Source organism: Bos indicus, chromosome 5 (genome assembly GCF_029378745.1).
Source record: "Bos indicus isolate NIAB-ARS_2022 breed Sahiwal x Tharparkar chromosome 5, NIAB-ARS_B.indTharparkar_mat_pri_1.0, whole genome shotgun sequence".
Lineage (NCBI taxonomy): Eukaryota > Metazoa > Chordata > Mammalia > Artiodactyla > Bovidae > Bos > Bos indicus.
In genome coordinates, this window is record NC_091764.1 from 63756863 (window position 1) to 63782335 (window position 25473).

The window sequence follows — 25473 nt, forward strand, 5'->3', positions numbered from 1 at the left end:
ATTATTATGGTTGAAACTACCAAATGGTCAACAAATTGATGTTAGTAGAAACTACTTTTTTGCTGGTACCAATGTGTTTCAAGGCAATTTCTCCATAATTTTTATGCTATCATGAATGCTTCAACTTGGTCAATGTTGAGTTTTAGCCACCTAGATTGTATCTAATTAGCTAGCTTTGTTGAGACACTGCCTGCATCATTTTGGAAAATTGTCTTATTAAACTCTACTTCAGAGAAAACAGACCGTTTACTTTTCTATTTACATCTGGTCATAAGTAATCAGGGTCTCAGTGCTAAGAAACTCTGTGCTGAATAGACCAGCCAAATCTTAAAAGGCTTTGGAAAGAAAAAACTATTACTTGTATGAATCCTCTAGAGAACTGATGATGAAAACTTACCCTAGCCCAGTGGTCCTTAAAACTTTTCCATTCCATGACTGCCCAGGCCCTACATCATTTCTCCTACAAAACCAAATCATATAACTTTAGTGTTTCATGCAGCTGGGAAAGGAAGAAAGACATTATCATCTTTATGAGAGCACAGGGTGCACTCAATAAATGTTGTTGAAAAGGGAACATTAGGCAGAGATTGAAAACAAAAAAGCCACAGGAAGACTGTGGATCCTGAGGATTTAACAAACAGGGTCTTCTGTGGTGGTCAAATCACTATTCACAGATGTGTTGTTCTGGGTCAGAGATTCCTGCTCTGAGAAACAATGTCTCAGCCATTAGCCTCAGGAGACATCAATCACTCATGGTACAATACACAATTAGCTCAGGAGGGATTTCAAAACTTAACTGGGTCAAAAATTGCTTCTAAGCAGGTTTCTTTAATTTAATCTAAACTAAAGCTTGAGAAAGTAGAAGGAATTCTAAGGCCCACCAAATTCCCTACCTACATTTCCAACCCTTTATATCACTTCTATTTTTCAAGTACAAAGTCTTTTGTCTCAACATAAATGATTTGTGAATTGCTTCCTATAAGACACAAGAATTCCCGTCTACTTCCTCACATCACTCCTTTTACCCTGCAATGCCTTCCCTTCTCTCTGCTTTTGATAGGGATAAAGTGAGATAGTCAAATAATTAGCTTAGAAACCCGATTAAGGAATTGTAGATAGAGAGGGAACTTTAGGGGGCTTTGGGAGACCACAAAAAGACTAATAATCACTCAAGAAAGTAATGGGAAAATTCTAAAACAATGTTGGCTTGCTTGACTCATTAAGCAAAACGAGACACTTAGCATCAAAGGAAAATTAGCTTGCTTAACAATAAAATCTAGCTAACTTGCTTAGCAACAAAACCATGCAACAGAAGCATGAGACATGACCCAAAACAATAAAACAATGGTGGCATGAGACCTAATCCTGCCCAGTAAGCTCAGTGAATTAATGACCCCCAAAATTCGGCTCTAAAGATATATTCTTTGCACAAGGCTGCCAGAAAATAAAACAACCGTAGAGAATAAGGCCTACAATCTGCCCAGTGATGTCATCAAGTTAATGGCATCCAAGACATGCTCTGTACATACAAAAAAACAGTCATTTATGGAAAGGTGACTTTTCAAAATGAAAGACCCTGATTGTATTGGACCTGAAAATATTTTTCCAAAGTGCTATGACAGTACTTGCCTGATCTTATAGGGACAAGAAAACTTCCCTGCCCTACCTGGGGAGGAACTGATGGTGTTTCGAAAGGTGACATCTACTCAAGAAAGAGATCTTCACCCCCTCCTCTGTCTTCTTTTGATTATAATAAAAATGTAACTCACTGAGTGCTCGGGGCAGGGCAACCCTAGCCAGCCTGTTTATGAACCTTGCTTCTGCTGCTAAGTCGCTTCAGTCGTGCCTGACTCTGTGTGACCCCATAGACGGCAGCCCACCAGGCTCCCCCATCCCTGGGATTCTCTAGGCAAGAACACTGGAGCGGGTTGCCATTTCCTTCTCCAATGCATGAAAGTGAAAGTGAAGTCACTTAGTCATGTCCGACTCTTAGCGACCCCATAGACTGCAGCCTACCAGGCTCCTCCGTCCATGGGATTTTCCAGACAAGAGTACTGGAGTGGGGTGCCATTGCCTTCTCCAGTTTATGAACCTTACGAGCATGCTATTCTAATAAATCACTTCTTTATCTATCACTTTGCCTCTCACTGAATTCCTTTCTGCATTGAGACATAAAGGACTGTGGTGCTGGAGCTCTTTGGAGCTGCCCCAGAACCACACCTAATGATTTCACTTTCAAATGTCAGTCTTCAACTTGAATTCTCCTTAATTTATATGGGCTTCCCTGTGGCTCAGATGGTAAAGAATCTGCCTGCAGTGCGGGAGACCTGGGTTCGACCCCTGGGTTGGGAAGATCCCTGGATTGGGAAGATCCCCTGGAGAAGGGAACAGCTGCCCACTCTGGTATTCTGGCCTGGAGAATTCCACGGACTATACAGTCCATGGTGTCACAAAGAGTCGGACAGGACTGAGGAACTTTCACATACCAACTATCAGTCATAATGCCTTTTCAGTATTACTGTCATAATTGTAAATTTTGGAACTCAACAAATGCTGTCCTGCATTTCTTTTGTGTATCTGTTCAATGCCCGTAACCAGTTTAAAAGCCCCTTTGGATGGAGTCAGCAAAAATATCTTATTGTGATACCAGTGACCAGTAGGACTCAATAGATGAGGATGATAAAGAATCATCTAAAAGCAGATTCTAGAATGTATTTCAGTCTTTTATTTTAGCCTGTGAAGATGATTTTTAATTTTTTACCAAATTTTTAATTCTGTGTAAATTTTTCCAATTCAAATTTCTACCTCTTTCTTATCAATAGTTTTATTTTCCCAAATGAGATTCCCTTACTATATTTCCTTTAATAACTGTACCCCATCTCTCAGATTTTAACACTGCCTGAGAAAAAATTTATTTTCCACAGTAACACTATATCTTTAGCTTAATTTTTACAGTATCTCATTATATTACTGCATTTAGTAAAAGCATGAAAAGTTAAGAAATTGCCTTTTGTGGTATTTTATAAATATAATTTACCTTACACCAAAAATAATACAATCCTAATTTGAAAAGTTAATTAGTAATATCCAACTTTTTATATTAGAGATGCCAGCTGGCTGGAGACTGGTGACAATGAATGAAAACAGAAAACAGAAATTTTGATTATAGAATTTTTTTCAAGGAATTCAAGAATATTAATAATTATGCCTTATATTCCACACTTAACAAAAAGCATATTAGCAAATGAAACAGAAACAAAATTAGAAGATATCTATAAGATAATCTAACTCAGGAGTTCCCAAAGTGAAAGTGAAAGTGTTAGTTGCTCAGTCATGTCTGACTCTTTGGACCCCATGGACTGTAGCGAGCCAGGCTCCTCTGTCCATGGGATTCTTAAGGGTATTCCAAAAAGAATATCACTACCAAAAAGTGTTCTGTAGTCACATAAGTTAAGAAAGTCTGCTTGCTGTCTTCTCCCTTTGGGAAAAGCTTATCATATACGTCAACTCAAAGAAACCTCTTCAATTTCATAAATATATTTGACCACGGAATCTTTATGTCAGTAATGTCTAATAACAGACTAGAAATCAGAGCTAGTAATCACAACACCATTTAGGAAATGCTGATCTAGTATAATACCTTTATTTTATAGACTTTTTTTTTTTTAAGTCATAGCAGTTAAACAGCTATCCAGGTGAGACACTCTAGACAGCTATAGAGCTGACCCAAACACAAGTCTCCAAATTATACATTTTCTCTGTGCATTATACATAACATATTTAACATAACTGTCACTTTACAATTCAGAGTTGCCCCATCAAAGCTAAAATATTTAAAAGTGCACACTAACACATTCTTTGAGCATACCCAGAGCTTATCTATCACCCCACATAAATTTCTATGTCTTCTTGTATATAAAATTTTAAATGCTGTATATTCATAGACACAGAGAAGAAAACAGGTGACTTCCAAAGAGGTGGGGTAGGGGTGGAAGGATGAGTGAGATAGGTGAAGGAAATTAAACTTTTGGTCACAAAAGTTTTGGTAAAACTTTTGGTCACAAAATAAATGAGTCATGAGGTTCAAGAGGGAGGGGACACATATACCTATGGCTGACTCATGTTGATGTTTGGCAGAAACCAACACAATTCTGCAAAGCAATTATCCTTCAATTAAAAAAATTAATTAATTAAAAAAAATTTTAAATGTGCAGCATGGGGAATTAGTCAATAATACTTTGATAACTTTATATGGTGACAGATGGTAACTAGACTAACCGTGATGACCATTTTGTAATATATAGAAATATCAAATCATTATATTGTACAGTTGGAACTAACATAGTGTTGTAAAGTCAATTATATTTCAATTAAAAATTTTAATCAGAAAAGAATCCAAAAAGAATAGGTATGTGTATTTGTATAACTGAATCACTTTGCTGTACACCTAAAATTAACATGGTATTGTAAATCAACTACACTTCAATACAAAATAAAATTTAGACTTAAAGAAATGGTTGAAACTGAAAGCAAATAACCTCAGACCTCTGGGATAGGTGAGATAGGGCCAGCAGTCCCTGAGGCTAGTTTGACACATATCCAGCTCAGATAAAATCTTAGATAGATTACGTTCCCAAAAATCTCCTATAAAATTGTTTTTAATTTCCAGTTTGAGATTTTAAACAACAATGATGGAGTTATAATGGAGGCATTAGAGGCAGAATCCTTAATGAGGTAATACATGAGAAAATGAATTCAGAAGCAAGGTTTCTATGATTTGAGAAATCACTCATCACACTTAATATATGTCCCTGGTATTAAAGTTTCAATCTGTGAAATTCTACAAGAAATTCATTTGTATAAGAAATTCATAGCTTAACTGTTATTCCTATCATAATTTAATTTTTCACACATGCATTCTCATTTAAAGGTTCTAAATATCTAAACCAATTGTATTTCAGTAGCATGAAGAATATACTATTTATTTAGTTTCATATATTCATTTAAATAAGATGATAATAACAAATTTGTCAGTTTGAAAAAAATGTCAGTGGAATTTAGCTGGATTTGAGGGGATATGATCTGAAATCCAACAATTTCTTTTCTTAAACATAAAATAATATAAAGTCATAAAATGTATGGGTTCAAAAAATCAGAAGTTACAGAACTGATAGAAAAAATTTTTATTCCATATAAGAATAACCACTATCTTACCGAAGGTAAAAGATTTCTGATATATTTTTTCATTTAACATTATTTTCATTTTATTTTGCTTTGTGACACAAAAAGTGATATATGATTTCTTAAACCACCACCACCACAAAATAAGAGCACACATCTAAAACTCATGTGTGCCACATACAGTTACGTATACTTTCTACATAGTCATTCATTTAATTGTCAGAACAACCCGGTGAGTAGTACTATTATCATTTTTTAATTATTGAAACTGAGGCACAGAGAGTTTCAATAACTTCCCCAAGGTCACACAGCCAGTAAGAAGTGAACATAGATGGGATCTGAATCCTGTAAGTCCAGCTTCAGCATCTATATTGTTTGAGCACTTACTCTATGTCAAGCACTATATTAAGTTTTTTGCTTAGTGAAAGTGAAAGTGTGTTAATCTCCCAGCTGTGGCCTACTCTTTGTGAGCCCATGAACTGTAGGCCACCAGGCTCCTCGGTCCATGAGATTTCCAGGCAAAATACTGGAGTGGGTAACCATTCCCTTCTCCAGGGGATCTTCCCAACCCAGGATTCAAACCCAGGTTTCCTGCTCAGATTCTTAACCATCTGAGCCACCATTCTTTGCTTACATTACTTCATTTCATTGTGCTGATAAAACTTTACTTTTAGGATAAAATCAACAGTAAATTTCTTTTTCTTTCATTTGTTTCAAACCATTATAGAATGTGGATACACCCCATGAATTTAATTTCCAAATAAATTTAAAATATACTCTGTCCCATCTGAAAAGTCAAGGTATTATTCCTTGTATTGCATAAGTATTTAAGCATGAAAAAGCTGTCTACTTTCTACTTCTCTGGTCTGTCTTGATTAGAGAGCTGTGGGAAGTGGAGCATAAAAGAAAAAGAGATACCTTAGGATCAGCTCACCCAATGAGGGAGGCTTTAAAGGAAGGGAACACAGAGAGGCCTTTCGAGGAATGGGTTAACACTCTCTATCTGGTGATAACCTGGAGCCCTATGGCAATGCACTAAGGATATGTCCTCTGCTTAACTCAGTGTCTGTGACAGAGTATGGCATCCTTAAACTGAGAAACCTCTATGTAACATTATCAATATCACTTGCCTTTCCTAAGTAGAGTTGTTTAGTCACTAAGTTGTGTCCAGATCTTTGTAACCCATGGAATGCAGCATGCCAGGCTTGCCTTTCCTTCACAAGCTCCTGGAGTGTGCTCAAACTTATGTCCGTTGTATCAGTGATGCCAGTCAACAATCTCATCCTCTGTAGAATTAGTCACTTCCTAATCAGTGAGGCTAATCTAAAATTAATTTTCTATTTCTGAGTAAGGAAGACATTCTCAGTAGAGGATTTCCATATTCTTTATATTCACAAGAAACACAGGTGCCCCAACAATTTTTTTGAAAACTGAATTTTCTTATACATGTATCATATTTGTGGGATTTCTCATATTGTATTCCTCTATTGAATATGTTCACACAGAAACATAACATGTACCTACAATAATTGTGTTTATGACTTTCAATCACATTTTGCATGTCTATCTTCTCATCTCAAATCAATAGTGATATCTTTCATTAATTCAGAAAACAAAAACACTCTTTTGATTCTCTAGATTAACTGTTCCTTAGGAAACAATGTTGCTTTAGTTTAAAGCTTCTTTCCCAGTCTACTATGAAATAAATCTCAAAGAATCTATCTAAAGGATCTTCAGGGAATGGGGAAAATTCTTATCTATGCTTGTGCTCCATCCTGAAAATTACTTAGTAATGTTTCCATGTCTTAGTGATACACCGTCTTATTAAAAATGTTTCTAAAAACTATAGAATATCTTTAATAAGAAAACAGAACCCCAAAGTATATATGAAACATGACAACCATATATATGTAGAAAAGGAAAGATATTCCCATTCAAATGCATAGGAAAACAATAGAATGGGAAAGACTAGAGATCTCTAGAGACAAGGGAACATTTCATGCAAAGATGGGCACAGTGAAGAACAGAAATGGAATGGACCTAACAGAAGCAGAAAATATAAAGAGGTGGCAAGAATACACAGAACTATACAAAAAAGATCTTCATGACCCAGATAATCATGATAGTGTGATCACTCACCTAGAGCCAGACATCCTGGAATGTGAAGTCAAGTGGGCCTTAGAAAGCATCACGACGAACAAAGCTAGTGGAGGTGATGGAATTCCAGTTGAGCTATTTCAAATCCTAAAAGATGATGCTGTAAAAGTGCTACACTCAATATGCCAGCAAATCTGGAAAACTCAGCAGCGGCCACAGGACTGGAAAAGGTCACTTTTCATTCCAATCCCAAAGAAAGGCAGTACCAAAGAATGCTCAAACTACCACACAATTGCACTCATCTCACACGCTAGTAAAGTAATGCTCAAAATTCTTCAAGCCAGGTTTCAACAGTACATGAACCGTGAACTTCCAGAAGTTCAAACCGTATTTAGAAAAGGCAGAGGAACCAGAGATCAAATTGCCAACATCCTTTGGATCATTGAAAAGGCAAGAAAGTTCCAGGAAAGCATCTACTTCTGCTTTATTGACTACACTAGAGCCTTTGACTGTGTGGATAACAATAAACTGTGGAAAATTCTTACAGAGATGGGAATACCAGACTACCTTACCTGCCTCCTAAAAAATCTGTATTCAGGTCAAGGTCAAGAAGCAACAGTTTAAACTGGACATGGCACAACAGACTGGTTCCAAATCAAGAAAGGAGTACATCAAGGCTGTATATTGTCACCCTGCTTATTTAGCTTATATGCAGAGTACATCACATGAAATTCCAGGCTGGATGAAGCACAAGCTAGAATCAAGATTGCTGGGAGAAATATCAATAATCTCAGATATGCAGATGACACCACACTTACGGCAGAAAGGGAAGAAGAACTAAAGAGGCTCTTGAGGAAAGTGAAAGAGGAGAGTGAATAAGTTGGCTTAAAACAACATTCAGAACACTAAGATCATGGCATCTGGTCCCATCACTTCATGGTAATTAGATGGGGAAACAATGGAAATAGAGAGAAACTTTATTTGGGGGGGGGGGCTCCAAAATCACTGCAGATGGTGACTGCAGCCATGAAATTAAAAGATGCTTCCTCCTTGGAATAAAAGCTATGACCAACCTAGACAGCATATTAAAAAATAGAGACATTACTTTATCAACAAAGGTCTGTCTAGTCAAAGCTATGGTTTTTCCAGTACTCATATACGGATGTGAGTGTTGGACTATAAAGAAAGCTGAGCACCAAAGAATTGATGCTTTTGAACTGTGGTGCTGGAGAAGACTCTTGAGAGTCTCTTGGACTGCACGGAGATCCAAGCAGTCAATCTTAAAAGAAATCAGTCCTGAATATTCATTGGAAGGACTCATGCTGAAGCTGAAACCCCAATACTTTGGCCACCTGACGTGAAGAACTGACTCATTTGAAAAGACTCTGATGCTGGGAAAGATTGAAGGCGGGAAGAAAAGGGGACAACAGAGGATGGGATGGTTGGATGGCATCACTGACTTGATGGACATGAGTTTGAGTAAGCTCCAGAAGTTGGTGATGGACAGGGAAGCCTGGCATGCTGCATGCTGCAGTCCATGAGGTTGCTGAGTTGGACACAACTGAGTGACTGAACTGAACTGATATATGCATGTGTATATGTATAGATATATGTGTATATATATATATTCATAAACCTTGCACAGCAAAAAATGCAAAAATTCATCAAAATGGTTCTGTTTTGAATATGTCAATAATTTTTTCTTTATTTTTCTGCTATTCTGAAATAGCATATAATACTTTCAATAATCAAAAGCTGAACATACATGTTATAGAATACTAACTTACAAGTCCAGGAACAAAATTTAACTTCCTTTCATAGTACTGAGATTTCTCTGATCTAGCCCCATGTATGTGTGCATGCTTATCGCTTCAGTTGTGTCCAGCTTTTTGCAATCATATGAACTGTATTTCACCAGGCTCCTCTATCCCTGGGAATTCTGTAGGCAAGAATACTGTTGCGGGTTGCCATGCCCTCCTGCAGGGGATCCTCCCAACCCAGGGATGGAACCCACATCTCTTTTGTCTCCTGCATCGGCAGGTGGGTTCTGTACCACTAGTGCCACCTGGGAAGCCTAAATCTACCCCTATAGGCAATCAAACCTTCTTGACATTTTGGTGTTCTGCTTGGGTAGTTTGTCTTTATTAATACATATGAACACAGATGTATGCTTAATATAATTAGGTAGGAGTACACAGAAGATTTTTAATGTAAATTAAATCAAGTAAATTCTTGCTTAAAATCCTATGATGGTTTCTCATTTGAATTAGAATAAAGTCAAAAAAGTCAAAACTCTTTACCCAGATTTACCAAGCTCAATAAAATTTGGCCCCTAACTAGCTCTTTGACCTCAACCTCCAACTCTTGCCCTAACTCACTCTAGGGCAGCCCTCTGCCCTGAGACTGAAACTGAACTGACACTTCATTTTGCCTGACACAGAGATCTTCACATGGCTAGCCTCTTCCTGTCCTTAGGTCTCAACTCAAATGGCACCTTTCCAAGGAGGCCTTCCTCGATTATGAAATTTAATTTTCTACTATCAAAACTTATCTATTTATTTACTTGCTATTGTTTTCCTTACTAGAATGCAAACTTTTTACCACTGTATCCTCATCACTTAAAATACTATTCAATTTATAGGAAGAAAACAGTTAATATGTTAAAGGGATAATTACCTAAGAAAGGAGTGATAAGAATAGTAGCTGTCCATGGTACCAATTTTGGCTTAGGACTCTACAAATATATACAGATGGTTTACCGTCTTACCAATTTCATGGCAACAATGTAGCTGATATAAATTAATATTAATACATATGCAAATAAAAATACTTCTGAATAAGGCCAAGACATGAAGAAACATTCACAGGAGAGGATAAGACTATAGGAGTCTTGTTGATTTACAGACAGTAGGGAATGAGAGAAGAGAAGGGAATTTGAGTTCAATGAGAGCAATAAAAAGATGAGAGTTTGAGTGATGATAGGTGACCTAAGTGGTGGCTGAGGCATGATGATATTAACCCAGAAAGTCTCCTTGCAGAGGGTGAATACTGGGTTCTGTGCTCTAGTGTATAATATGCCAGGCAGCTTCTTACCCAGATAACCCTCAAAGGAATGGCTGCAAGTAAAAGCATTTATATTCCTCAATTAAAGGATTCTTTTTGTAAGTCTATTAAACTGTTTTATTGACTGCATTATGATACAAACATGAAAAAGGAACTATTTAGAATGATGTACATTATTTCTTACTGTCTAAAAGATTCAGGTTCATCCAAATGCTGGACGATGACCAATGTCCCCAGAATGTATATTGTCAGGAGCTCCAGTATCAAGGTATCATAGAAATATTTAAAACTAGGAAAAACAAAATCATTTTTAAAAATCCAGTGGCTCAGTGGTAAAGAATATGCCTACCAATGCAGGAGATGCAGGAGATGGGAGTTCAGTCCCTGGGTTGGGAAAATCTCCTAGAGGTAGCAATGGCAATCCACTCCAGTATTCTAAACCCCATGGACAGAGGAGCCTGGATGGCTACAGTCCATGGGGTAGCAAAGAGTTGGACATAACTTAGCGACTGAGCAGCAGCAGGAAAGATGAAATACATAAGAATATATTTTAAAGTGACTACATAAATGGAAAAAGAACTATGAAAACAAGTTAGAATTAAGAAACTGTAACATGCATGTTAAAACATTACTATGAACTAAAATTCTGAAACCAAAAGAAAGACAGAATTGGCAAGCCATTTGTATTATCTTTTCTGATTTTTTCTTTTCTAATTTTTGAGGCACAAAACAAAATGATCTCCAAAAGAAGCACTTCTGATATGCCAAGTTGTTTTTGAGACTAGTTTAACCATATAAGAACCATCTGAGTATGTATAATCCCATTATATATAGTTGAAGAAATCAAGGCATTAAAATGAATCAGCTTTATTAACTGTATCTGAGAAGTTATGTAAAAATAGTTGTCTTTGAAATGTCTTGACCTAAGGAAATTTAAAGATTACATAAAGAACTGAAATATATTAATATATATTGGTTTCTAAATATTTTTATGTTGCAACACAACATATGCTGCTATACACAAAACAATTTAAGAGTAAATTACAAACTTAATTATCATAAAATGATAAGCCCTGAAATAATATATTTTTAATGTATTTTAGGTAGCCAGCTGTCCACTTGTTGCAATGAAAAATGACTCATCAAAGGTATATAACATTCTATAATTTCCTCTCCACATTCAGGTGACAGAGACAAATTGCTCAAGCTTCCACCTTGTATTCCTATCACCACTATATGTTTGAAAAATCAATATACCACTTGCGGTCAAAGATTACAAATACAACCTACATTCTACATTTGTAGATTACAAATAGAACCTACAGCTCTTTTTTTCTTCTCCATCTATCTTACCATTTTCCTTTCATCATCACCCACCTATTATTTCCTTTCCCTTTTCACTTGTTCTCTTCATAGAGTTGTATGTATCCCCTTCCTGATACATACCAATCCCAGCCCCTTACCCTTGTACCCAAGAAGAAGTAATTTTTTACTCACTTTTCCAGTACATTAAGCTACTGTAGCAAGAGGCTGCAGGGGCTGACTAACACAAATTAGGTAGAGTGCAAAACCATCTTGGAAAACTGGGTTTGGTAAGGAGCAGGATAACAGGGGGAAGAGGCACATGGAAAAGGGAATATCATGGCCCAGCCTGAGCAGAGCTGGATTGCAGAGTCTCACTGAAGAGCTGTGGTGCATTATCACACCTAGGCAAAAACATGCCAAAAACACAAAAAAGAGCAAGGCTGGGGATAACCTTCATTTTTTTGTTTATGGTTGTTTCTCCCTTCCAGTATAAAATATACGGCTCATCCATAGGATATAAAAAGATAGTGGACGCCATTTTTCTTTTAACAAGTTCCCTTATAATTCCTATTAATTTTGTCTGTTTTCAGAATGTAGAAGCCTAATAAGTAGGACCAAATCTCAGTTGCACCAGGAATTAAAGTAAGTAATAAAAGTCCTTCTAGGAGTTCATTCAAATTAAATAGAGCTTTATTTTTACTAGTAAGGTAACTGTAAGAAGTACAGTGGATAAAATATTTGTTGACAGATACAGAAAACAATGTAACATTTTACTAATGAACACTCAATGGAGATATCATTTGCCTTTTTCTGCATTGTTCCCATTTACTTATTAATTGGTTATTAATTCATCCTTTTTAAAATATTTGATTCATCGAATAGTGTATAAAACAAAAACTGCATACATCCATTAGACAAAATAAAGGCTAATGTTTTATGTGTTAGGTTTTCTGTAGGCACTTGACACTGGTCAACTCATTTAATTCTCACAAAACAATGTATAGAATCATCCTCATTTTACAAATGTGGAAACCGAGGTTGATTCAGAGAGGTTGAATATATTTTTAGCAAGTTATCAAAAGAGAATAAGAATTCAAATTACCAAAATGAATGCTTTTTATACCACTCTAGCTTATCTCCCTATAAGGAAGATACCAAGAAAAATTCAGAATTTAATTAGCATAGCCTGAGTGCCTACCGTATGCAAGGCAAAACCAGAGTGTGCTGAAGCATAAACATTTGTTATACACAGACACTGCCCTCAGGCAGCTAACAACCTAAAACAATAGATATTGGGAATAAACTCTGAATATTCATTAGAAGGACTAATGCCAAAGCTGAAGCTCCAGTACTTCGGCCACCCGATGAGAAGAGCTGATTAACTGGAAAGGACCTTGATGCTGGGAAAGATTGAGAACAAGAGGAGAAGAGGGTGAAAGAGGATGAGATGGTTGGATGGCATCACCACCTCGATGGACATGAGTTTGAGCAAACTCCAGGAGATAGGGAAGGATAGGAAAGCCTGGCATGCTGCAGTCCATGGGGTCGCAAAGACTCAGACACGACTGAGCAACTGACCTACTATATATATATATACACACACACACACACACACACACACACACACACACATACATGTATATAATCATAATAAAAGGGAGAGATTCACAGATGTAAAAAAATAAGTTATCTGAATATTAAGAGAAATACTTCTGGCAGGGGAGGACTGACTAAACCTTTAGGAAGGAAAAAGCATTTGAGTTGGGCCTTAACTTCGATAGAATTAATAGTTTTGCACCAAATAGTTGCTCACTAACACTTGGAAGAAGTACCCATCTCACATACCACAGAGGGTACACATATCATTTAGAATTTAGCTTCTAAAAGTCCAGAGTGGTTTTATACCAGCTGTAATGTGGTTTCAATTGCTGAGAAATGTGTTTAAGTTGAACACCTAAAATTATTTCTGTGAAATTGTGCTTTGAGTTTGAAAGTTTAGAAACTGGCACTTCAGAGACTTGTTACCTATAGAGCATACATTTTTTGCCTTCTTTTAATAAGTTCTTACTTTTCTTCACAGGATAAAACATTTTATCACCTGAAAATATTTCCAAGTAGATCCATATTGATATCGATTTCACTATCAGTAGTAGGGTTCTAATTTTTTTTATTCCATAGTCCAGTGGTCAGTAAACTTCAGCAAAAATCCAGCCACTGCCCATTTTCACAAATAAGGCTGTTATTTAATAACTTGAAACAGAGATCATACAGTATCAAAGCCTAAAATAGTCACTATCTAACTTTTACAGATTTAAGGGACTAGATCTGATAGATAGAGTGCCTGATGAACTATGGACTGAGGTTCGTGACATTGTACAGGAGATAGGGATCAAGACCATCCCCATGGAAAAGAAATGCAAAAGCAAAATGGCTGTCTGGGGAGGCCTTACAAATAGCTGTGAAGAGAAGAGAAGCAAAAAGCAAAGGAGAAAAGGAAATATATAAGCATCTGAATGCAGATTTCCAAAGAATAGCAAGAAGAGATAAGAAAGCATTCCTCAGTGATCAATGCAAAGAAAGAGAGGAAAACAACAGAATGGGAAAGACTAGAGATCTCTTCAACAAAATTAGAAATAACAAGGGAACATTTCATTCAAAGATGGGCTCGATAAAGGGCAGAAATGGTATGGACCTAACAAAACAAGAAGATATTAAGAGGTGGCAAGAATACACAGAAGAATTGTACAAAAAATAGTTTCATGACACAGATAATCACGATGGTATGATCACCTACCTAGAGCCAGACATCCTGGAATGTGAAGTCAAGTGGGCCTTAGAAAGCATCACTACGAACAAAGCTAGTGGAGGTGATGGAATTCCTGATGATGCTGTGAAAGTGCTGCACTCAATATGCCAGCAAATTCGGAAAACTCAGCAGTGGCCATGGGACTGGAAAAGGTCAGTTTTCATTCCAATCCCAATGAAAGGCAATGCCAAAGAATGCTCAAACTACTGCACAAATGCTCAAAATTCTCCAAGCCAGGCTTCAGTATACATGAACTGTGAACTTCCAAATGTTCAAGCTGGTTTTAGAAAAGGCAGAGGAACCAGAGATCAAATTGCCAACATCTGCTGGATCATGGAAAAAGCAAGAGAGTTCCAGAAAAACATCTATTTCTGCTTTATTGACTATGCCAAAGCCTTTGACTGTGTGGATCACAATAAACTGTGGAAACTTCTGAAAGAGATGGGAATACCAGACCACCTGACCTACCTCTTGAGAAATCCATATGCAGGTTAGGAGGCAACAGTTAGAACTGGACATGGAACAACAGACTGGTTCCAAATAGGAAAAGGAGTATGTCAAGGGTGTATAGTGTCACCCTGCTTATTTAACTTATATGCAGAGTGTACCATGAGAAACGCTGGACTGGAAGAAGCACAAGCTATAATCAAGATCGCCAGGAGAAATATCAATAACCTCAGATATGCAGATGACACCACCCTTATGGCAGAAAGTGAAGAGGAACTAAAAAGCCTCTTGATGAAAGTGAAAGAGGAGAGTGAAAAAGTTGGCTTAAAGCTCAACATTCAGTAAACGAAGATCATGGCATCTGGTCCCATTATTTCATGGGAAATAGATGGGGAAACAGTGGAAACAGTGGCTGTTTTATTTTGGGGGGCTCCAAAATCACTGTAGATGGTGATTGCAGCCGTGTAATTAAAAGACACTTACTCCTTGGAAGGAAAGTTATGACCAACCTAGATAGCATGTTCAAAAGCAGAGACATTACTTTGCCAACAAAGGTCTGTCTAGTCAAGGCTATGGTTTTTCCTGTGGTCATGTATGGATGTGAGAGTTGGACTGTGAAGAAGGCTGAGCGCTGAAGAATTGATGCTTTTGAACTGTGGTGTTGGAGAAGACTCTTGAGAGTCCCTTGGACTGCAAGGAGATCCAACCAGTCCATTCTGAAGGAGATCAGCCCTGGGATTTCTTTGGAAGGAATGATGCTAAAGCTGAAACTCCAGTACTTTGGCCACCTCATGCGAAGAGTTGACTCCTTGGAAAAGACTCTGATGCTGGGAGGGATTGGGGACAGGAGGAAAAGGGGATGACAGAGGATAAGATGGCTGGATGGCATCACTGACTCAGTGGACGTGAGTTTGAGTGAACTCCAGGAGATGGTAATGGACAGGGAGCCTGGCGTGCTGTGATTCATGAGGTTGCAAAGAGTCGGACAAGACTGAGCGACTGAACTGACTGACTGACTGATGCAAACTGTAATTGTTTGCATTTACCACCCCAGTCCATCCCTCTCCCTCCTCCCTCCACCTTGGCGACCACAAGTTTGTTTTCTATGTCTGTGAGTCTGTTTCTGTTTTGTAGATGGGTTCATCTGTGTCATATTTTGGATTCAACATATAAGTGATATCACACTTACCTGACACAGGCACACTGTGTGACTTACTTCACCTAGTTCAATAATCTCTAACTGCATCCATGTTGCTGCAAAGAGCATTATTTGTTCTTCTTAATGTTTGAGTAGTATTCCATTGTATATGTATATGACATCTTTGTCCATTCATCTGTCGATGGATATTTAGGTTGTTCCCATGTTTTGCCTATTCTGAATAGTGCTGCTAGAACATAAGAGTATATGTATCTTTTGGTATAAAAACAGGCATATGGACCAATGGAACTGAAAAGAGAGCCCAGAAATAAATCCAAACACCTATGGTCAATTAATCTTCTACAAAGGAGGCAAGAATATAAAAATGGGAAAAAGACCGTCTCTTCAAAGACCATCTCTTCAACAAGTGGTGCTGGGAAAGTTGGACAGCCACGTGTAAATTAATAAAATTAGAACACACTCATATCATGTACAAAAATAAACTCAATATAATCTATAAAAACATTGAACCACTATGCTATACATACGACACTAATGTAATATTGTAAATCAACTAAATTTCTATATAAAAAAAGAAAGAGGTCTACAATGACATTTGCATTCCTAATGTTATTTTAAGGCTTTATTGCATACTTAAAAATTGAAATTCAAATTGTTTATGATTTATCAATAGAAGAAACTTCTACATATTGAGGCACGGGGAAGTGATTCTAGCCTGTACATGATTTAACTTGAATTCTATGCTAACTAAAACAGCCTGTTTGTGGCCAAACGCACATTGCTTTAATCATTAAAGAAAAAAAAAAAAAAAAAGGTGCATTGACCAGAAGTACAGAATGTCCATGTTAAAAAATAAAGATTTTCATACATGATATTTTACATGTTTCAATGCCATTCTCCCAAATCTTCCCACCCTCTCCCTCTCCCACAGCCAGTCCAGGTTCAATGCACGATACTGGATGCTTGGGGCTGGTGCACTGGGACGACCCAGAGGGATGGTATGGGGAGGGAGGAGGGAGGAGGGTTCAGGATGGGGAACACATGTATACCTGTGGTGGATTCATTTTGATATTTGGCAAAAGTAATACAATTATGTAAAGTTTAAAAATAAAATAAAATTAATTTAAAAAAATTTAAAAAAAAGAAAAAAAAAGATTAAATGCCTCCTTTCATGGGACAAAATAAAAAATAAACTCAAAATGGCTTAAAGACTGAAATATAAGACATGACACAATAAAACTCCTAGAAAAGAACATAGGCAAAACATTCTCTAACATTAATCACACAAATGTTTGCATAGGTCAGTCTTCCAAGAATTTATTAATCTCAGGTTCAGGTTGATTTCTTATTTAGCCATCTCAGCTTCTTAACTATTGAAGCAAATACTAAGACAGTTTTCTAAATATCTAGAGGAATTCCAGATAAAATTCATCAGACTCAATGAAAATAGACATATTTGCCAGAATGCTACACATGATAGTTATCAGGCCACATAAGAGAGGTTCTACTGTTGCTGTTCTAATGACTGGTTAGGAAAAAATTGTGAGTCTTTAGACTCTAAGTAATATTGCTTCTGGTTTCCCTGGAGACAAGGTAATTAGCTCAGTGGTCTAATGGAAGCCTAAGATAAGAATCTTGTAACATATGTGCATGGCATGAAATTGCTTTTAAGAAAATCAGTGTATCTTCACTTTATTTTTTAAAAGCCAAAGCAATCTTGAGAAAGAAGAATGGAAGTGGAGGAATCAACCTGCTTGACTTCAGGCTCTACTACAAAGCCACAGTAATCAAGACAGTATGGTACTGGCACAAAGACAGAAATATAGATCAATGGAACAAAATAGAAAGCCCAGAGATAAATCCACACACATATGGACACCTTATCTTTGACAAAGGAGGCAAGAATATACAATGGATTAAAGACAATCTCTTTAACAAGTGGTGCTGGGAAAACTGGTCAACCACTTGTAAAAGAATGAAACTAGAACACTCTCTAACACCATACACAAAAATAAACTCAAAATGGATTAAAGATCTAAACGTAAGACCAGAAACTATAAAACTCCTAGAGGAGAACATAGGCAAAACACTCTCTGACATACATCACAGCAGGATCCTCTATGACCCACCTCCCAGAATATTGGAAATAAAAGCAAAAATAAACAAATGGGACCTAATTAAACTTAAAAGCTTTTGCACAACAAAGGAAAGTAAAAGCAAGGTGAAAAGACAGCCTTCAGAATGGGAGAAAATAATAGCAAATGAAGCAACTGACAAACAACTAATCTCAAAAATATACAAGCAGCTCCTGCAGCTCAATTCCAGAAAAATAAATGACCCAATCAAAAACTGGGCCAAAGAACTAAATAGACATTTCTCCAAAGAAGACATACAGATGGCTAACAAACACATGAAAAGATGCTCAACATCACTCATTATCAGAGAAATGCAAATCAAAACCACGATGAGGTACCATTTCACTCCAGTCAGAATGGCTGCGATCCAAAAGTCTACAAGCAATAAATGCTGGAGAGGGTGTGGAGAAAAGGGAACCCTTCTCACACTGTTGGTGGGAATGCAAACAAGTACAGCCACTATGGAGAACAGTGTGGAGAGTCCTTAAAAAACTGGAAATAGAACTGCTATACGAGCCAGCAATCCCACTGTTGGGCATACACACCAAGGAAACCAGAATTGAAAGAGACACGTGCACCCCAATGTGAACAATAGCCAGGACATGGAAGCAACCTAGATGTCCATCAGCAGATGAATGGATAAGAAAGCTGTGGTACGTATACACAATGGAGTATTACTCGGCCATTAAAAAGAATACATTTGAATCAGTTCTAATGAGGTGGATGAAACTAGAGCCTATTATACAGAGTGAAGAAAGCCAGAAAGAAAAACACCAGTACAGTATACTAATGCATATATATATATATGGAATTTAGAAAGATGGTAATGATAACCCTGTATGTGAGACAGTAAAACAGACACAGATGTATAGAACAGTCTTTTGGACTCTGTGGGAGAGGGCGAGGGTGGGATGATTTGGGAGAATGGCAAATAAACATGTATATTATCATATGTGAAATGAATCACCAGTCCAGGTTCAATGCATGAGACAGGATGCTCAGGGCTGGTGCACTGAGATGACCCAGAGGGACAGTAATTGGAGGGAGGTGGGAGGGGGGTTCAGGATGGGGAACATGAGTATACCCATGGCGAATTCATGTCAATGTATGGCAAAACTGATACAATATTGTAAACTAATTAGCCTCCAATTAAAATAATAAATTTATATTTAAAAAAGCACCTAAATTAAATTATACTGTTTCCAGTGCTACCTATTCCTTTCAACAAATACCAGAATCTCTTGGATAGATTTGAAAGGTTAGTTTGATTACTAAATATATGTTAGGCTTATTCTTATTCTTAATTATAGACAATGTAAACGTGAAATGGAAATTAAAATATAAAGATTTTGGATGGGCCAGTAAGAACTGCTATTGATGTGTGACTAAGCCTCTCAATAAATAAAGAATAAAGTATTCATATTTCCAGAAATAACCAGATACTTCGATATGAAGGGAAGAAAGTGTTCATTTTTACTTACAGAACAGACAAAAAACTCAAAAAAGATGGCTTTACGTATGTATGTGTGTGTTATGTAAATTGTCATTCCAATAAGTATATTTTAATCTTACTGAATTTATAATATTTATAATAGCCAAATTTCTGACTACTTCTTTAATAAGCCAATTTGATAGTAAAGACTAGAGCATACATATGATGTTCAAGGCTCTTTCCACTGTACAGTTAGGGTACAGATGTCTAGGGAAAATCTCAGCAACTTGAGGGTAGGTCAAAACATAAAATTTTTGATGGCTATAAAAATATTGTTAATAAAAATAGCTTAATTCATCCCATTAACAGAAGTAAATAAGTATCCTAAGAGAAAACAGGAAATATAAAGAAAATAAAAATTACACCATCCAGGGACAAGCACTTTAAACATTTCGTTGAATATATTGTAATTTTATACCCAAACACACATATGGATGATTTTACATAAATTGGATCACGGGTATAAACCTAGTCTGAAATGTTTGCTTTTCTCTTTTTCTTAAAAGAATATTATCAGGTATATCTTTTCATTTCAATAAATAAGGAACCACATAATCATTCTTATGACTTCAGAGTATTCTTTCACAGAATGCTCCATAATCTATTTAACCAAATCCTTATTATAAGATATTAATCTTGTTTATGATTGTTTTTGCTACAATAAACCTTGATAAACATTCTATACATCCAGCTTGTTTACCAACTTGTCCAACTGTCTTTAAGGTAAATTGCCTACAATTAATTCTAATTGTCAGCAGTTAGAAGTGCTGGTTAAGAGAGTATGCATATTTTAAACTCATACCTAACAGAAAGTTTGCCCAACCCTTTTTGAAAGCAATTTGTCAGTAAGTATTAAGATCCTCAGATGGGCCCAGGGAGGAGGGAGTGGTCTTCTGAGCTGTGGCAGTGTGGCCTGGTGAAGAGGATGGGTGAAGTAGAGAGGACAGTTACCCTGCTCTGAGGGCGGGACTGTTGCAGGACATAGACAAAGGTCTGTGTGATGAGCCCGGGTCACAATGGACAGGAGAGGATAAGAGGGGTCCCTCAAGGTAGTTTAGGCTTAGTTGAAGGGTACAGTTTTTGGAGGAGAGATGCAATGGGATTATGATTGAATACCAATATCTGTGCACCTTAACATCTGTGCACCCTGACATACTGGGACCCTGATAACTGCACACCTTTATAACCAGACATCTACTGAAAGCCTGGCTTCTGCATGCCCTGACATCTCCATGCTCTAGGCAGGGCACAGTCAGGTCCAGAAGAAACTGTCTCTAGCACTGAGTAGTCGGTAATCAGCTCCCACAACTTGCCCTCAGTCACTCAGAGGCAAAATTTGCAGGAGACCACTGTTAGCCCAACTGCTGGAGAGACCAGGGAAACAGGACGCTCTACAAGGTGTGGTAAGGAAGGCTTGGAGAAGGTTCTAGGAGCTATCCTGATAAAAGTCAAGAACAGCCAATATACATTAGCATACTACTCAGCCAAAAGCAGTCTTGCCGAGTATGTTTAACACCTCCATGGGGAAACTGCAGTGATAACTGTACAAGGGGGAGTACCCTATATTCCAATATGCGCCAGTGTTTGAGAGTAACTTTATACAGGTCAGCAGGAAAGGAGAAGTGCTTGATGTGCACAACCGGGCCCAAATGGTGACTGTGGGCATCTTTCGTACCAGCCCCCACCTCACACTGCCTGATGTCATGCTGCTGGCCCAACCAGCTGCTATCTGTGATGACTCTAACAGGCACAGCTCTGCTGCCCGGGAGAGAGGTAAAAAGCCTACACAGATCTTAGAGCTAACCAGGCTGCTTCCCTTGAAGATTGTAGAGATATCCATTCATAACAGTAAAAAACAACAGCTCCACTTGAAGCTTGCCAGTGGCCGCTCTTTTTACCTTCAGCTGTGTCCCCCTCCAGATAGAGGGGATCTTTTTATTCAGTGGAAAAACCTCATTTATTTCCTGAGACTATCAGCAAATGCTCACAGCAGAACTCAGGCCACCCGAGCTAGGAACATTCTGGACATAACTGGACTTAAGAAAAGAGAAGAAGTGCCTAGTGGTAAGTCTCCAAAAGATGGGGCCAGGGTGCTTAGGGAGAACAGCTTGAAGTCCTGCAGAGGCTTTGGTACAGAGGCTCATCTGGGAATACTCTAATTTTTAGAAGGACTCAAGGCCAAATGAGCCTCATTTGGAGGCCATGGCACACTAAAGAGGTTCCTAGTATTTCTCCAAAGAGTTCCCCAAGGCTGTATTGCAGAGATTTGTTAGCTGTCAGCAACCATTAATTTCATATCCAATATCATATTGCCATCTGCAGCAGCCTGACCACCCAATCTATTCTTGAACATATACTCCAACCCAGGTAGGCGGACATTTTGCAGAATGTATGTCTCCCCAAGACTGCCATGTACTTATTTTTGTATAAATCAGTGACAGTGAGATGTGCATAATTTGTTAGTACCTATCAAAATACTGGGCTTCCCAGGTGGTACGGCGGTAAAGAATCAACCTGTCAATACAACAGATGCAAGAGATGCAGGTTCAATCCCTGGGTTGGGAAGATCTCCTGGAATAGGAAATGATAACCCTCCATCCCCCGTCAATATTCTTGCCTGGAAAACTCCATGGGCAGAGGAGCCTGGTGGGCTACAGTCCATGGGGTAACAAAGAGTTGGACCCGATTGAGCACACACACATATACATCAAATTATTAAAGTACATATCGCCTGACCAGGATAAATACTAACAAAAGTGTATTTTAATAAGTATTCTCACTGACACAAACTGTCCCAGCAAAACTGGAGTGGTCATTGTAGAGATACTGTAGGAGAACTTCTTGCATCAAATGGCAGAGTAGAGTTGAAAGCTCAAAATTCTTACTATAAGCTCTTGTTGTTTAGCTACAGAAAGAAAAGGAAGCAGTTTTACTGGTATCACTTTCTTTACTTGTCTTCTCCTAGGCAAATGCTACCTTTTTCTATGGAAGAAATCAAGATCGAGTAAGCATTCAGAGCCTTTACATAAACCGTGATGAGTTTAGAGCCACTTAGTATGATTATGGAGAAGGCAATGGCAACTCACTCCAGTACTCTTGCCTGGAAAATCCCATGGATGGAGGAGCCTGGTAGGCTGCAGTCCATGGGGTCGCAACCAGTCGGACACGACTGAGCTACTTCACTTTCACTTTTCACTTTCATGCATTGGAGAAGGAAACGGCAACCCACTCCAGTGTTCTTGGCTGGAGAATCCCAGGGACGGGGGAGCCTGGCGGGCTGCCGTCTATGGGGTCGCACCGAGTCAGACACAACTGAAGCGACTTAGCAGCAGCAGCAGTATGATTATGCTGGGGAGGAATGAATTTAACATGCCTCCCACATACACTGCCTTCAACAGTTCACATACTTCTGCAATTACAAAGCCTACAAAGCTTGATAGGAGCAATTGTAACAATAGGCACCACCACTAATGCTGTGGATGTGACTGTAACCATGTCTGCAAACTCAGAAGAGAAACAACAGCCCATCAGGAGCAACCTTCAGAGATCCAGGAGGAAGCCCAGGCAGCATGGTCATTATGGTTAATTTCAACATGTCTTATGATTGTTGTTAGCAAGGACTGCAAGTCCTTGTGTTCTCAGAAGGTACTTCCAGCCCATCAGTAAGAGCTGTTGGCCTCTCCCCATGGGGCAGCATGAGTATGGGAATTGCAGGAGTGGAGACTACTGATAAGCCTGTTACAAAAACAGTTAAAGGTTTAGTATCCAGACTCCTCATCTCAACCTTACAGAGTGAAGGCTACATGAGTAAGCAGGGTGGTGAACAGAGGGTCTCCACCCATCAGGACTGACTCTTTAGGCAAGAGCCTCAAAGCCCTCAAAGCTGCACATGGTGCAGAGGTGGCTCATCTGAGACTGTGGAGGAAAGCAATAAATCATCCACCACAATACAACTCAACACATATTCTCTGCTCTAATAACATATGCTCTACTAACAAGAAAGCGTAATAGTAAAACTAAATAGGAATTTATAATCAGGCTCTGAACTATCTGTAGCCTTCCCTTCACTTGATATTTATGATTAAATGAACAAGTGACAGAATAAAATGCTAAAGATTACTCTCAAAAATTTTGATCTATCTATGATCTACATTTATTAGCCAAAGAAACTTCTAAAACTTACAAAATAAATAACAAAGGACAGAAGCAACTGATAGGAGGCAGAACAACATAAAATGAGGCCTACAAAGCCACATAACACCCAGCTATGACCTTCAGTAGGTTACCTGTTTCTTTCTTTAGATCAGTTCAGTTCAATCACTCAGTCGTCTAATTCTTTGCGACCCCATGAATCGCAGCATGCCAGGCCTCCCTGTCCATCACCAACTCCCGGAGTTCACTCACACTCATATACATCGAGTCAGTGATGCCATCCAGCCATCTCATCCTCTGTTGTCCCCTTCTCCTCCTGCCCCCAATCCCTCCCAGCATCAGAGTCTTTTCCAATAAGTCAACTCTTCACATGAGGTGGCCAAAGTACTGGAGTTTCAGCTTTAGCATCATTCCTTTCAAAGAAATCCCAAAGTTGATCGATCTCCTTCAGAATGGACTGGTTGGATCTCCTTGCAGTCCAAGGGACTCTCAAGAGTCTTCTCCAATACCACAGTTCAAAAGCATCAATTCTTCAGTGCTCAGCCTTCTTCAAAGTCCAACTCTCACATCCATACATGACCACTGGAAAAACCATAGCCTTGACTAGTCGGACCTTTGTTGGCAAAGTAATGTTTCTGCTTTTCAATATGCTATCTAGGTTGGTCATAACTTTTCTTCCAAGGAGTAAGTGTCTTTTAATTTCATGGCTGTAGTCACCATCTGCAGTGATTTTGGAGCCCAAAAAAATAAAGTCTGACACTGTTTCCCCACCTATTTCCCATGAAGTGATGGGACCAGATGCCATGATCTTCGTTTTCTGAATGTTGAGCTTTAAGCCAACTTTTTCACTCTCCACTTTCACTTTCATCAAGAGGCTTTTTAGTTCCTTTTCACTTTTTGCCATACAGGTGGTGTCATCTGCATATCTGAAAGTGTGAAGTTGCTCAGTCGTGTCCAACTCTTTGTGGCCCCATGGACTGTAGCCTACCAGGCTCCTCTGTCCATGGGATTTTCCAGGCAATAGTACTGGAGTGGATTGCCGTTTCCTTCTCCAGGGGATCTTCCCAACCCAGGAATCGAATCCGGGGCTCCCGCATTGTAGGCAGATGCTTTACCGTCTGAGCAACCAGGAAAGGCTTATCTAAGATTATTGATATTTCTCCCAGCAATCTTGATTCCAGCTTGTGCTTCTTCCAGCCCAGCGTTTCTCATGATGTACTCTGCACGTAAGTTAAATAAACAGGGTGACAATATACAGCCTTGACGTACTCCTTTTCCTATTTGGAACCAGTCTGTTGTTCCATGTCCAGTTCTAACTGTTGCTTCCTGACCTGCATACAGGTTTCTCAAGAGGCAGGTCAGGTGGTCTGGTATTCCCATCTCTTTCAGAATTGTCCACAGTTTATTGTGATCCACACAGTCAAAGGCTTTGGCATAGTCAATAAAGCAGAAATAGATGTTTTTCTGGAACTCTCTTGCTTTTTCCATGATCCAGCGGATGTTGGCAATTTGATCTCTGGTTCCTCTGCCTTTTCTAAAACCAGCTTGAACATCTGGAAGTCCATGGTTCACGTATTGCTGAAGCCTGGCTTGGAGAATTTTGAGCATTACTTTACTAGCGTGTGAGATGAGCGTG

The 25473-nt window shown here is 38.4% G+C and overlaps 2 protein-coding genes across 12 annotated transcripts in view; one reads left to right on the forward strand and one right to left on the reverse strand.

Moving 5' to 3' along the window:
• The window catches only part of ANKS1B (ankyrin repeat and sterile alpha motif domain containing 1B), a 1154742-nt gene that overhangs the window by 842352 nt on the left and 286917 nt on the right, over window positions 1–25473 (reverse strand). The window lies entirely within an intron of this gene.
• On the forward strand, window positions 21191–21844 carry GARIN6 (golgi associated RAB2 interactor family member 6). Its single transcript, XM_019959762.1, is given in 1 exon segment — window positions 21191–21844. A coding segment is annotated over 1 exon segment (654 nt).